The 14,599-nt window shown below is 50.2% G+C and overlaps 1 protein-coding gene across 1 annotated transcript in view; it reads right to left on the bottom strand.

Annotated features, from left to right (window-relative positions):
- FAT2 (FAT atypical cadherin 2) overlaps positions 1-14,334 on the bottom strand; it is a gene marked incomplete at both ends in the record, with an annotated part of 42,237 nt that extends 27,903 nt beyond the window's left edge. Inside the window, 5 exons of the mRNA XM_082771989.1 lie at positions 1,939-2,149; positions 2,739-3,050; positions 3,918-3,979; positions 10,351-10,665; positions 11,070-14,334. Of these exons, the coding sequence (XP_082628115.1) occupies positions 1,939-2,149; positions 2,739-3,050; positions 3,918-3,979; positions 10,351-10,665; positions 11,070-14,334 (4,165 nt within the window). The remainder of the gene's footprint in view (positions 1-1,938; positions 2,150-2,738; positions 3,051-3,917; positions 3,980-10,350; positions 10,666-11,069) is intronic.
- Positions 14,335-14,599: the final 265 nt, after the last annotated feature.

Below are 14,599 nucleotides of genomic sequence, written 5' to 3'. Positions count from 1 at the left end.
GAGGGGGAGGAGAGGAGAATGGATGCACATATGCATGTGATGTCCTGGCTAGATTTGCAACAGACACACCTGAGCATTGATTTATTTGCACAAGGCCTCCAGCTGCGCTGCATCACATGGAGCAGGTGCCTGCAGGGCTGAACAATGCTCCTGCTGGCCTCCACTTCAAGGTGACACCATGGGCATGCCAGCAGTGATCTTCATTGCCACGGCTGGGAGCCTGCGAGCTCCTGAAGCAGCCCAGATCTGGAACAGTTGGGGAAGCAGACGGTGCTTGCAGGGTGAGCAGAGCCCACTGCCTCCATGCAGATGGCTCCATAGTGCCGGGAACCACAGCCCAAGCAGCTCAGCACCAGCAGGCTGCCCCTCACGCTGTCCATTCGCACACCTCACTTGCTGGTGGCTCCCTAGTTCCCCATCACAGATGAAGCACCACTATGTCATTCTGAGATTTGGCTAGATAGAAGCAGCTTTCTGCCACTGTATCCCAGCTCTCAGCTCCTCCATTCTTGGCTACCAGGTGCTCTGGATTCTGTTTTATGCTCTTACCAGCTGGGAAAATGTTGGCTGGCTGTTAATTGACACACCTTCCCTTGCGGGAGAAATGCAGGGGTTGCCAGCCATCTGGAGCAGCACCTTCCTGCTGGGAAGGAGACAGAAGGAAGCAGAGACAGAGGAAAAGGGAGGGACCCATGGATGCCTTTCCCTGACAGAAGACAAGGGTTCCCTCTGCGTGGTGCCAAAGGGAAAGAGGAAGCCCAGGAAAGGAGAGCCATTAAAATGCTGCTTTGTGAGAGTTTTTGCCAGCACCACCAGCCCAGTGACAGAGCCCTTGTGGACTGGGAAAGGCAAGATTTTGAGCATGGAGCTGAGGGCTCCTGGATCTCTGCCTCAGCTGCCTGACTGCCTGCTGCTGGGACGCCAAGCTGGTGAAATGAGGGCCTGTCCTCTTCCTCTGCTACACAAACCAACAGCACCCTGACTAGCATGTCGGGCACCAGGGACCACCAAAGACGAGACCGAGCACACAGGCAAGTGCTCAGCAGGTTCAGGATGGGATAAGGTTCAGAGGAAGGCGTCGTTAATGCTGCAAACCCACGCAGGCACTGCTGCTGCCAGATAAGCCTCGCGCTGATACTGCCTGCTCCTTGCAGCCTTGTATCTCCCATTGCTTAATTGTATTTACGCACCATTATCCCTGCCCTGACATTCTAACGGAGAAAGCTATTCACTCGCCCAATTAAGGCTTTGTTTGACGAGGGCTAGCCCTGCAGGCAGTGTCAGGAAGAGGCTGTGCGAGGCAGATTGGGGCAACACTTCAAAACACCAAATTACCTGAGCACAATTGGCCCTCGTTTGTAGGACCAGTTCTGCACGCCCACTGCCTGATGAGAGTCCCTGGGGGGTGACAGCCCACGTCCCCTCTGCCCTGGCATCCCGTGTCTCAGAGGAGGCCCTAGAGCCACTTTGGTTTCATGTCTACATCACCCCCAGGACGCTGCGAGGTGGAAGCGATGGCCCCACCAGGCTGGTCCAACCAGCTCCATGAGGAGCCCTTCCTTCTCAGCTCCTTGGTGGGACCGTGGGCTCTGCAGGCAGGCAGAGACAGAGCTGTCTGCAGGACCCAGACACACCGTGGATCCTCACAGGGTGCTTTACCGTAGCCCAAATGTCCCTCAGCTCCCAGGAGGAGCCGGGTCTGGTGTGCCCTGCCTTTCGGGAGACATCAGAGAATGCCTCGAACACTGGCAAGTGGCAGAATGTTGTTAAAAAAAGTGTGTTAGATAGTTGCACTTTGAAGCAGAGCCCTTGGACAGTTGGCTTTGTCTAGTGTAGCTAAAACCTCTCGGTGTCTGTGAGAAAGCTTTCCCTGGAAGCCAAGGGAGTCGGGGTGAGCGCTCCGGACACCCTTGTGTGGGTGCAGTCTCTGTGCCTCACCTGTGATATTGAACCACACTTGGCTGGGGCCCATCTCGATGCTGATCACTCCCACCATGTGGTTCACGGGATCCGTCTCCATGACGGCGAAGTTAAAGTGGGGCTCGTCGAAAGCCAGCGGCTCCGAGGAAGGGCCGGGCCGGGCGACCCAGCTGATGTGAAGCCGCACGTGGGAGGAGAGCGGGGGGCTGCCGCCGTCCGTTGCCTTGACCTGCCGGGAGAGGCAGGGTGAGGGCTGTTTTGGCAATCTGCTGCAAGAACCGGGGCTGACTGGAGTGGTTAAAGCCCCCTAGGAAGCTGCTTCTCCCACCCACCAGGAATTTTAGACACCCAAAGTCCCACAGAATACATCTGGTCCCGGTAGGCCGTGCTCTGGCCTTGGTGGAGCCGTGCGACCCGAATGCCTCTTGGCCATCAAGCAAGCCTGCCGAGCTGAATGCACAGCGGGGGCCTGGGTCACAAAGCTCGTGAAGACCCACAGAAGAGGGTGAGCCCTAATCCTGAAACTCAAGGGCTGTTCATGTTTGGGTCCACATCCAGATGGGATTGTGGATCACCATGACAATCTCTGATGGCGCATGGGATGGTCCATTTCAATCTTCTCCTCAATTTTCTATAGCTTCTTCCCTTCTGCATCACCTCTCATGCCCTCCCTCCCACTTTCTCTCTCTCTAGCCCACCCTTATCTCATACAAGATCTCCTCCCACCCCTGTATTTCATCCACCTCTTTCCTTCTTTTATCTTTTCTGTTTCTGCTCCCTTCCCTCTCCACCCACTCCCTGTTTCCCTCTCCTCTCACCGTCAGTATGTTGTATTCGGAGGCAGGAAAAGCCTTCCTGGAGAACACCATGCCAGTTGTGGGGTTGATGGTGAATATCCCTTCCTCCTCCTCCTCGATGGTGTAGGTGACCTGGCTGTTCTGGCCCTGGTCGCGGTCAGAAGCGATCAGCCTGTAGACCGGCAGTGGTGTCTCTGAGGCTTCTCTCTCGGGGAGCTGCACCATGAAGAGCTTGTGGGGGAAAGTGGGGGGACTGTCGTTGGCATCCAGGACTTGTATCACGACTCTGCTGGTGGACTTCAGGGCTGGGTCCCCGTTGTCAGAAACAGCCACCTGCCAGCAAGCCAAAGGAGAAGGTGATAGAGCTGCTCGTTGTCTCCTGGGCTGTGAGCTGCCAGCCTTCAGGCTGAAGGTAATGAACATTACCTATTTCCCTCATCCTGAAGGATGATAGGGTTTTCACATGGATCTACGTTTGTACCTCAATGTTTTCAGACATTGCTCCTTTCCACAGAGCAAAACCTGGTGGCTGTACCTTGCAAGGCTTGTGCAAGTAGATGGCATGTGCTGCGGGGCTCCTGCTTTTCAGCAGGGCAGGGAGTGGGTCAGACCCCACTGCGAGGTCAGGCCATTGTCATTAGGGGCCACACAACCAAAAATCTCAGCCTGTATTGCAACGGCTGAGCAAGTTATTGCCCACCCTTGCTTTGCTGTGCCTGTGCATGCTCCCAGCTTGTTGCGCTGCAGACAGAAATGTTTTATCCTCAATCACCCTGACAGCCTGAAACACCCTGAGATCCCTATAATGTAAATACCTATGGCTTGGAGCGGCTAGGGATGGGGGCAGGCAGTGCAAAGCTACAGAATGATGTTCGGTACAGCGAGATAAATGACGGTGGATTCCTCTTTCTTTGGCAATTTATTATCCATCCTGCTAGAGGACAATTCCAGCCCTCTTCCTACATTCCCACAGCTTCCAGAACAGGCCTTTTGCTCCAGTCTTCAGCAAGGAAATAATAAACCCTGCAGTCCTGCTGCAGCTGTCTCTTACGGCAACGCACACCATTTAATTAAGTTTCCCAGCAGTTGGGAGCTGATGGGATGAGATTCTTTCTCTGTGCTCCAACTTGCAAGGAAAGTTCTTTGAGGACTTAATACACTTGTAAGTAAATAAAGCTAATTACAATCATCATTACCCACCTCTAGGATATGTTCAGCCTTGTATTCTCGATCCAGCTGCCGCGAAGTTGTAGAAATCAGACCTGCCAAGGAAAAAAAAAACACCTTTGAGCTTCAAGACTCAGCGTCCAAGGAGAACAAGGGCTGATCAAATCCCCATGTGCACAGTGTGAGCATGCCTAGCAGGGCTGTTCCTTGCTCCTGTTGGGGTCAGAGGAGACAACAGGTATCTGCAGAGAGCATCTGTCAATGCGGCTCGCTGGGTGGAAGGGCTGCTCTCCCTCCTCTGCCTGCAGGGACCCCGAGGGATGTGTCACCCACCCGATGCCCACCTCAGCTGAGGGGTGTGAAGACCTTGTGGTGAGGCACTTGGTGAGAAAGGCTGCAGGACGGTGAAAACAAAGCCTTTCTTATGCCTCTAAGTCAGAAACGTTCTGTGTGCACTGGCACAAGTTCGGCCTCTTAACATGTCTCAACTCCTATTTTCCCCGTGTTGAACCTTGCTCTTTGTAATTTACAGTGTTTTGACAAAACTTTGCCGTCTGTCTTGGGAAATACCCTCTCTTCTACCGCTAGAACAAATGCATTGAGGCTAAAAATAAGGTACATTGTTGATAGTAATGTCGGTGCATTATTTAACCCTTGCTGAGAGATGGGGTCAGTCCCCTAACACCTGCAAGATTTGAGGGTTTTCTAAAAAATAAATATTGTTTAACTGCAGGGAATAGGCTGGATGCAGGAGGGAAAATATGGCTTTTATAAAGTAGAGTTTAAATGAAAATCATCATAATTGCCTCTTTTTGGCCTAAGCGGAGTAGACGAAAGTGTGGAAAGGATGGAGCTGAGGTTTGAGTTTCCATGTCTTGTCTGATAATAGTCCTTACCACATGCCTTGACTCTTTACCATTGTTGAAAAGCGGCTCTAGACCATTTGCACAATTATTTTACAGACGATGGAAATTATGCATGTAACACATGATTTTCTGATGGCCCTCAAGTCTGACACCCATGAATTCTTTTGTCCGTTCCCTGCACCTCCTGCTGTTCCATGGCATTTGTTCCTCACTCAGGGAAGCCCTGCTTCCTCACACAAATAAAAATCAGGGTGAATTCTCCTGCCAAGCAACAGCAGTGATGCAGACCTTTGCTGCTGGGAAATGCTTTGCATGGGAGGCACTTGCAGTGGTGTGAGCACGTGCGCTTGTGCATCCTGAAGGGCTTACAGATCAGAGTGGCGTGAACCCCTCTCAACTTTCATGTCTGGTCCAAAGCCAAAAAGTTTTAATTAACAATATTGTTTTCAGTTGTATCATAACTCTTTGGTGTGTTGCTGTTTAAGCATGATGGGCAGGAGAACATTCCAAACGGCTGCAGGAAACATCGGGCAGCTGAAGGAGGGAGTGAGGAGCAGCTGCTTGGAACAAGGCTATCATTAACCGTTTCCACTTTTTCTCTCAAATTATTCGTGTTTGGCACCAGGCGCTGCACTAAACATTTATTTGATGCCTTTACAATCATAAATCAACACTCCTTAATGTGCTACGACAAGAAGATTTGAAAGGCTCTTTTTGCACGTATGTCACGGATTTTTTTTCTCTCTACTCTTCCTTCTGACATTTTGTCAGGTGACGAGAACTCGGCAGTGGCCTGGGAGCACCCTGGCTGGGGAGCTCCTGAATTCTTCCCAGGCTTGTGAGAGGCGGAAGGGCTCCAACAGGAGCAAAAAATCTTGATGTGCATGGAAATATTCTCTTAGTGGGGGCCTAAATAGGGAATCACAGCAGTGGTTTGCTGAGATCTGTGATGCTCCCGTCCACATTGCCAATAGGCTGGAGAGGGCAGGGAGCGAAGTCTGAAACTCAGCAACTTCAGGGAATGATTCATGATTTTGGCCTGACAAGTCCATAGGGCATGTAGCTGGATATCGCCAATGGAGCCACCCAGTACCTGTGGGGATACTGCGGACACTTCCAGTTTATCCGATTGCAAAATTCAGTTGCAACAGACTAATACCAAGTGTGCACTTGGTTACTGCATGCCAGCTGATGGAAGGAACTTAAACCACTCTAAAGAGATTATTTGGATCTGCCTGGCCACACCCTGAAATTCTTCTGCGACCTAACAATAAAAATGAAAGAAACAGGATCATAGCTGAGATTCTTACAGCTGGAGAAGGACTGTGATGGCAGGTGGACTGGGGCTTAATGGTTATCCTGAGCGTCTACGTAGGATGCTCAGATCTGCTGGGAAGCAAGAGCTGTCTCTGCTCTCCATCACGTACCTGTGCCATAACTCAGTCAGCATTTTGGGGTTTAGCTTCCTATCTGGTGACCACAAGTCAAAGGGTTGGCTTCTCCGCCTGACCCCAGCCAAAATCCCTCTGTCCCTCACCCCAAGCCCAACTGCAGCTCCCAGTTGCTCCCCAGAGGTGGATACAGCTCTGCCATGAGGTCAGAAACCCCTCGTGGTTAAGGGTTCATTGCTCCCATTCCCACACAGGGCTGCCACCATGCACAACCTGCCCGCGGTGCTCCCGTGGCGGCTGAGCGCCCAGAGACAGGGGGACGGGGATCAGACGAAGTGCTCGAGAGAAGCCAGCTGGAATTCATGCTTACTTCTATTTGTTGCTGCTTGGTTATACATCCTGTGAGGCCGGAGGGCTCAAATGGAAGCAGAAACCATTATTTAAGGAAAACTGCTGACAGCTTTTGTGGCCTGGGGAAAAAGTTCCTCCCTTCCTCCTGCTGCCCCTTGCAAGGACCTGGGAAGTGCCCTTCAGTTTTTAATGAGAGTGTTCTGGTGTGTGCACCTGCGTGTTGTCAGCACAATCCCTGCCTCTCTAGAGAGCAGCAGCCAGAGTGGGTGTCCTGTCTGTGCTCACATAGATGGCCCCGAAGGTTTCTGATGGGACTTCTGGTGGCTGAACAAAACTGCTGAGGGTCCTGACTGCACTTGGCCGACTCCCTGAGCTCAGTGCTCACCTGGAGGTCCAGAAACGATCCTTTCTCCTGCTTACATGCAGCCAGGCTTAAGCCCTTCCCTAGCACCTACCTACATGCAGCAATGGGAAAGATTGTCTGCGATTCTCCCGCTCGCTGCCTGGAAAGGGGAGAGAGGAAAGCTGGTCGTGTTGGAACAGGAGCAGCAAAATTAACAGTGCGTTGTTGTCAGGGAACAAAAAAGAGTAATAACTTCTGCTGGCAAGAGCAGAGCTGGGGTGGAGGTTGCTGGCCCCCCGCCCTGGCTGCAGGGAGGAAAATCTCAAATAGTTAAAATAGCCAGAATCAGGTTTTTAAGCAACAAGGCTTTCACAGGAGCTGGGGAAGGGAAGAGGCCGTTCCCTTTAAATCCTCTTTTTCTTGTCCCACGCCTGTTTCCATTCCACACTCTCTGCTCTCTCCTATCACCTCCCTTTTTGTTCTGAGCTGGCTTTGCACTGGAGCTGTGGTACATGGCTCTGGCAGCAGCAGTGCAGCCAGCCCTCACATTCAGGGCTGTGTTGGGGTGATCTTCCACGGAGAGCAATGCAGGCAACAACAGGCAGCCTTGGGAAGCCTGTGGACACGGACACTGCAGGAGAAACACCAGGACAAGCAATAGGTAGGAGCTGGAGGTGAATAGTCCAAGGCAAAAGGATTCTCCAGACAGACTTTCAGCAGGAGAAATGGCTTCATCCTGACTCTTCCTGCCACAGTCTCCTCATTCCTCCCAATCCTGTTTGGACTGGAACTTGCTGCTTCGCATCAGGGACTCAAACCCAGCACAAAACAAGCTGAAAACTTTTCCAGCAAAATACCCCGAACCCAACTCTCTCTCCATCTCTCCATCTATCTCTCTATCTCTCTATCTGTCTCCCATAAAAGCTGCTCTGCACCATCTGCCAGGCTGGGCTGGAGAGATTCCATCGCCCATGGCAGAAAGCTTTCATCTCGCTGCGCAGTTTTATTCCCTCTTCTCATTAGCCTTTCATTTATTTTCCCTCTTTTTCTCCACCCTCTTGAGGGAACTGAGAGCTGGAAGAGCTTAGAGCCCTTCTGTGGTGGTTCAGGGCTGCTGGAGGAGCCCAGCCCTGCTGGGGACAGTTGTCGTGGCTGTTCTTGTGTCCTGCCAAGGCCCCAGGAGGAGAAGGGTCCCTGCTGGGTCTGTCTCCGCTGGTCAGCCCACCCTCCTCTTGGGATCCTGGATCAAATGCAGAACGAGCTGGCTCCAGGAGCAGAAAGAGGTTACTTGCAGCAGTGTGGCACCATGCCCTCAATAATTATCCCGGGCTATTCTGCAGGGTTATTCTGGGTGTAGACATGCTTGTTGCAGGAGTCGGTCGGGTCCTGAATTCCCTCAGTGCGCACGATGAGAACAACTTTCCTCTCCTATCTCTCTGCCAAGGGGCTCCTAGGGGGAGCTCCCAGGGGAGCTGGGTCATACAGACCTCTGGCATCTCAGGAACTGAGCTGCTAACGAGTCTCTTCATGATGGTTTCCTCTAGCTAATAAGGCAAGAGATACATTTATTGCATTTGAACAACAAAAGATATGTCCTAACTAAAAATCCAGAATAAACCCCAGTGCTCTAGTAGCACTGCAGTGCTCAGATACTTGCAGTGCTTCCTCTCTTTTCCTGTTTAAAAATAATTCCTTTCATTAGCACTTCACTAGGACAACTGTTTTTTGAATGCAGCCCTGCACTGATATGAATGACCAGAAACTGAAACACCAGCGGTTCATCTGCCAACACCAGGCCGAGACCAAAGATTATATTTTTATTCTACTTAATGGAGCAACTAGCATGTCCTTATCTGCAAAACAAAAATATCACAGGGGTTCCAATAAGCTGCCTGCAGCTCAGAACTTTAGACAAGCTGTGATATTTTTTCTGGCAGTAGTAGTAGATGACTTCTCTTTAGATACTGTAAGCACGAGGATATAAACTGCTCAGTTTATGCCAACGTTTGCAGGTAATCATTTGTTCTTTTGGATAACACATGCAAAGAAAAGGAAAAATGAATCCTCATCAGGCTTGGAAGCAGGTCCTTAAACAACCTCCAAGCTCAGGGTTTAAAGAAGAGACCTCCAGCAACTGGCCAAGAGATAAGATCAGCTCCTGAGTTTCTTACGGACTGACAAACGTATCACTCTTCACATGCAAATTACCTGACTGTAGAGAGAAATGGATGGGAGGTGACTCACACCCGACAGAGCTTTTTTTGTCTAAGATGGGAATTAAAGGGTTGGCTTAGAGGTGAGGCGTCTCATTCGCAGATGTTCGAATTTTGCCAGTGCCGCTCGTCTTTTCATGGCTTTGTGGGGCTGCGCTCACACCAGGGTGAAAGTTTTCCTTGTTGAGAGCATGGAGAAGGCTGGATGTCCTGCAGGGTGATGGGTGCAAGCAGGAACCCAGCACTTGTGCAAGCTGTCCACGGGGCTGAGCTGTCCACATTTATTTGGGCTTTGTGGGAAGGTCAGATACAGAGCAATGCCCTGACCTGGCTAAAAGACTTCTGACTGGGGGTGGCAGAGGTGCAGCTGACATCTCCATCTGTATCCACATGGTGCCACGTACAGACACCCTACAAATCTCTTGCAACCAGAAGGATTTCAGCATTTCAGCATAACAATTACTTTCTTAACACCCTCCTCCCAGCCAGCTGTAGAGGGCTGCCAGAGAGCCACCAGGGAGCATGTAACCGAGAGCTGCACCAGCCTTTTTCTGTGCACCCAGCTCCTTTCCCATCTGAGAGCAGGCTGCTCTCCCGCTGCAGTAGGTGAACTGCTTTTATCACCCGCAAGAGATCAAAGTCATGCAATTAATCCTCTCCAAAAGTGAGGCTCTGCGCCCTCCCTTCCGTCTCCTCGCAGGAGCTGATGGAGCGAAGGGCACGGCGCAGCTTTCCCTGCCAGACTGGCCCAATGTCAGCACTGCTGGGATAGTTTGAGGAAGCTGTTTACACCAAACATCAGTGGGTTTTTGATGGCTCTGAAAGATCTGGTAATTAATCCTCAGATGAAAGATACAGTCTAGGAAGATGGCAGAAGAGGCTTACTGTACTAACTACGCTAATTGTGCCGGAGGATGGGTGGAGCTTTTAAATGCAGTGGGATTCATTTTTATTAATCCTGCCCTGCTCTGTCCCAGGAGCAAATAGTCACCTTCAGAAGGGTGTTTGCTGGCTCAGGCTGTGCAGTAGGCCAGTTGTTTATAAGGGGGAATATTAAACGCAGCTCCTTCTCTCTGTGCAGGACTTTGAAAACAGCACATCTGTGTCGCTCTAAGAGCAAATAGAAGCCTTCAGGTTGAGGGTTTTATTTGTGAGCCTCCCCACACCGTGTATCTGGAGACTGGGACTTCTGCTGCAGAAGGAGATGACAATGCAGCTCTGTGGGCTCTTTATATTGAATATGAAACATCCTTTGGGCACCTGAAAGCCTCAAAAACCAATGCCGAATCGGGTCAGTCTTACCTGTAACGAGGTTAATGGTGAAGAGTCCTTGAGGATTTCCAGTTAGGATGTGAAAAGTCAGTTTTCCCTCTGAGCTGGAGTCAGGGTCTAATGCATCGAGCTGAAGGACAGATGTGTTTGGTGGGGAATTCTCCATCACAGAGGCATAAAAGACAGGCCTGGACATCTGAGGTGGGTTGTCATTGGTATCGGTGACTTCAATATAGATTTCAGTCACAGAAGACAGAGGAACTGTTCCCAGGTCAAGAGCTAGCACTGTCAGCCAGTAGTGAGACGTCCCTTCTCGGTCGAGTGGTCCGATGGTCCGGATGGTGCCTAGAGGAATGACAGACAGGGCTTGTGAGGGATCGAGGGCACTCAGATCACTTTATCCTTAATGCCAGACCAGTCTGTGTCTCTGCTCTGCCTCCTGGCTTTTGCTGGAGATATGAACCTTGGCACCAGCCTTGCATGGATATGAGATTGTGTGGAAGGTGAGGGCTTGCTTGAGCTGAGGGTAATTTGGTACAAGAGTGAAAACGAAGGCCTGGGTATTCTGAGGGAGAGCAGACAAGCCATGCTCGTTCCTCCCCATACACAGGGAGGCACATTGTACATCCCTGCACAAAGTGGGAGGATTTGAATACATTGGATAAAATAAAAATAAATAATGAAAATAAAGCAAAACAAAACACATGATTTAAGCCCTTGAGTTGCACCCTGAAACCAAGCTGCATTACCTGTGTCCTTTTCAATGCGGAAGATGGACAGGCCAGTGCCCTCTCGGAGGAAATACTGAACCTCTCCATCTTTCCCCTTGTCGATATCCTTTGCTGTGACCATCATCACTGATGTGCCCTCGGGGCTGTTCTCCTGCACCCAGCCTTTGAAGACAAAGGAGGCAAAGCGTGGTGGGTACAAGTTCTCGTTGACATCAAGGATGTTCACTTCCAGGTGGCAGAGGGAAGAGCGAGAGAAGGGCTTCCCACTGTCACTGACCTGCACGGTTAGATTGTAAGAGTCCTTCTTCTCATAGTCCAGCTCCTTCTCTAACCGGAGCGCCCCAGTCAGCTTATCCACATGGAACATCATCTCCTCGTCGTTAATGAGGCTGTACCTCACCTCTCCCCCAGAGCCAGCATCTGGGTCAAAAGCCTCCAGAAAGAGGAGAATGGTTCCTACAGGCAGGTCCTCTGGGACCTTCACACTGTTCAGGGCTGGCAGGCACTGCGGGGTGTTGTCATTCACATCCTCCAGAGTCACGGTGAGATCTGTAACGGAGAACAGCTGGTAGCCAGTTTTGGGCTGGTCCCTGGCTTCGATTTTCAGCACGTAGCAGGGCCACGATTCTCTATCCAGTGCACCCGTGACTGTCACTTCTCCAGTGACACTGTTAATGGCAAACTTGTCAGTGGGGGTTAGCAGAGAATATTTTACCCTCCCATTATCATCTGTATCAGCATCTTCTGCTTTCAGCTGAGCTATTGTTGTCCCTGTTGCTACATTTTCAGGTACCACCACCCAGTAGGCACCCTGTGGGAATTTAGGAGTGTTATCATTGGTATCCAACACATTCACAGCCAGCAGTTTCCAAGATGATTTTTGTGGTGTGCCAAGGTCGTACACAGTAATGTTAAGAATGTAAAAGCTGGTTCGTTCATGGTCTAAAGGAGTAAGGACTTGAAGGAGACCTGTTTCCAGGTCAATGGTAAAGCAGCTGTCATCATTTCCATCCGAGATCACATAGACCAGTTTCCCATTAAAACCAGTATCAGGATCAACAGCTGAAAGGTCTGCAATAGTTGAGTTGATGGGAACAGTCTCTATGATATCAATAGATCGTGGAAAGCTGTCATCAAATTTGGGAGCGTTATGGTTTATAAGGTGCAAGTTCAGAGAAGTTTCGTCATCCTGCCCATGGCCTTGGGACTGAGACTCAATGGAGTGTATGATAGTCTCTGTCAGTTGCTTCAGTACTCCTGTTTCCTCACACTGCATTTTGACTGGGAGACCTTGGCTGACCACAGTGATATTTACAGATGTCGGCAAAGCATAGTTCTCTCCGTCTGTTGCAGTTATTTTCAGAGAGTAGAAGAGTGGCTGTTCAGAGGGAAGATCTCTCAGAGATATTCTGAGGGATATTACTCCAGAGATGGGATTCAATTCAAAATGCCGTAGCTCATTGCCAGACTTGATTTCGTATTTGATATGCTGCAGCTCATCGCTGTCGATTGCAGAGACCGTGGCCACAGGGTTCCCGACAGGAAAATCCCGGGGGATGCTGCCACTGCAGCTTGCCTTCTCAAACACAGGGGCGTTGTCGTTGACATTGTTGAGCACGAGGGAGACGTACACCTCCGTTTCGTGACGGAAAGGTGAGCCCCAATCTGATGCCCACACTCGCAGATGGTACCATCTCTGCATCAACTCATAGTCCATCGACTTGGAGGTGGAAATGATGCCAGAATACGGGTCGATGACAAAGGGGACTGATTTCTGGTTGGCTATGGTGTAGGTTACAAAGCCGTTGTCTCCTTCATCTTCATCTGTAGCCATTACTGTTAAGACACTGGTACCAGGAGGAGTGTTCTCATCAAAGGCCCCCCGGTATGAAGACTGACTAAAACTTGGCGCATGATTGTTGCAGTCAATGATGTCAATGGAAACAGCTGTGGATGTATGGCTGTTAGTGGTTGTAACTTCAAGTTCAAAATGAGACTGTTCATGGAAGTCCATTGCTCTGACACTAGTTATCAGCCCAGTGTGAGGATTGATTTTAAAATTTGTGCTGTTAGGAGTGGGTCTCAAAACATATTTAAGATTTGGGAAGACTGGTGTAATCTTCACCATTACAACTTGGCTTCCAGCTGGGGAAAATTCACTGAGCTGGACCCGGTACACTTCTTTCTCAAATCTGGCAGAGACATACTTGGCAGGAGGTATATGTATAACTCTAACAGGAGAGAAAAGTGGTGGCTTGCTCTTGTCCTTGGCTTGCAGACTGAGGTTGAAACCAAAGGGGTAGAGTAGCCAGTTGACTTCTTTGGTTGACACAATCATGAACTCTGTGCTCCCAAAGTAGGATGGGATAACTTTGAAATGCCTGCCTGGATCTCCATCCACAAGGTCAACTGAATCTATTCCTGCTTCCGAGTCACCACTTTCTACAGACAGGGTTGCATAGAGCAAGTCTTCAGCTGAGTCGGGAGGTGTCACCTTCACGGTGGAGATAGAGGGGGGTTTCCTGGCAGATGGCTCCACTTGGATAGTGAGACTAGCCAGGTTCCCAAAGCCATTCCCCTCTGTGATCTTCCTCATTCTGTCCACAGCCAAAACTTGCAGGTGGTGCCTGCCTCGATGGGTGCTGTTCAGCCTGCCCATGGTCATAACTGCTCCCGTGGTGGGGTGTACGGTGAATAGGTCTGACTTGGTGTTGAGGGAGTAGTAGAACTCCGCATTCTGGCCAGCATCGGCATCCGTGGCACTGAGCGTGCTGACCACTGTTTTCAGAGGAGTGTCTTCTCTGATGGACACTTTGTAGGAGGGGGGTGAAAAGAGAGGTTTCAAGTCATTTCTGTCCAGAATATGGATCAAGACTTTGGCCCAGGCTTCATAGGCAAAAGTGCTCTCTGTGGCTTTGATTATCAACATATAACTATCTTTGACCTCCCGATTTAAAAGTGCTGTGTTGCTGCTCCTGGTTCTTATCCTCAAGAAGCAGAAATCCCCAATCACGTGCTCCTCTGTTTTGAAGAGACCGGTGGTGTCCCCAGAAGCTATTCTGTATCTGATGTCCCACTCGGGGTCTGTCTTGTAAATCCCCATCTTGACGTAACTCTCCACGTAGGTCTTGGGAGCTGAATTCTCGTAGATGGTGGCATTGTAGAAGAAGTGGGTGAAGTGCAGAGGGGACGTGTTGCCTTTCTCACAGCTTGCCTCACGGACCGTGCAGTGCACCAGTAAAACAGCAAAACTCAGGAAGTGCCTCTTGGTAATGATTTCCATGGTGTGGTGTCTCTTCAGGTCCTGCAGGGATTAAAAGAAAAACATGGGTAATTCTGGCAAGTATAGAAGAGAGGTAGTTTTATTAAGGCCAGTGTGCTAGAGGAAAAGTCTGTCTTTACCTCTGTACTCTCTCTACCCTGACTTTTGCCAGCATGGTTGGTATCTCAGTTCTTTTTTTCCCTTCTGTCCCAGAGGTCTGTCCCCCCCAGGGCTTCTCACTTTTTTTCCTTAAAGTTTTTCCCTTATAGTAAAAGTGTGACATGCC

The sequence above is a fragment of the Aythya marila genome (genome assembly GCF_965140915.1).
Source record: "Aythya marila genome assembly, chromosome: 14".
Lineage (NCBI taxonomy): Eukaryota > Metazoa > Chordata > Aves > Anseriformes > Anatidae > Aythya > Aythya marila.
This window is presented reverse-complemented; position numbering and strand designations above follow the sequence as displayed.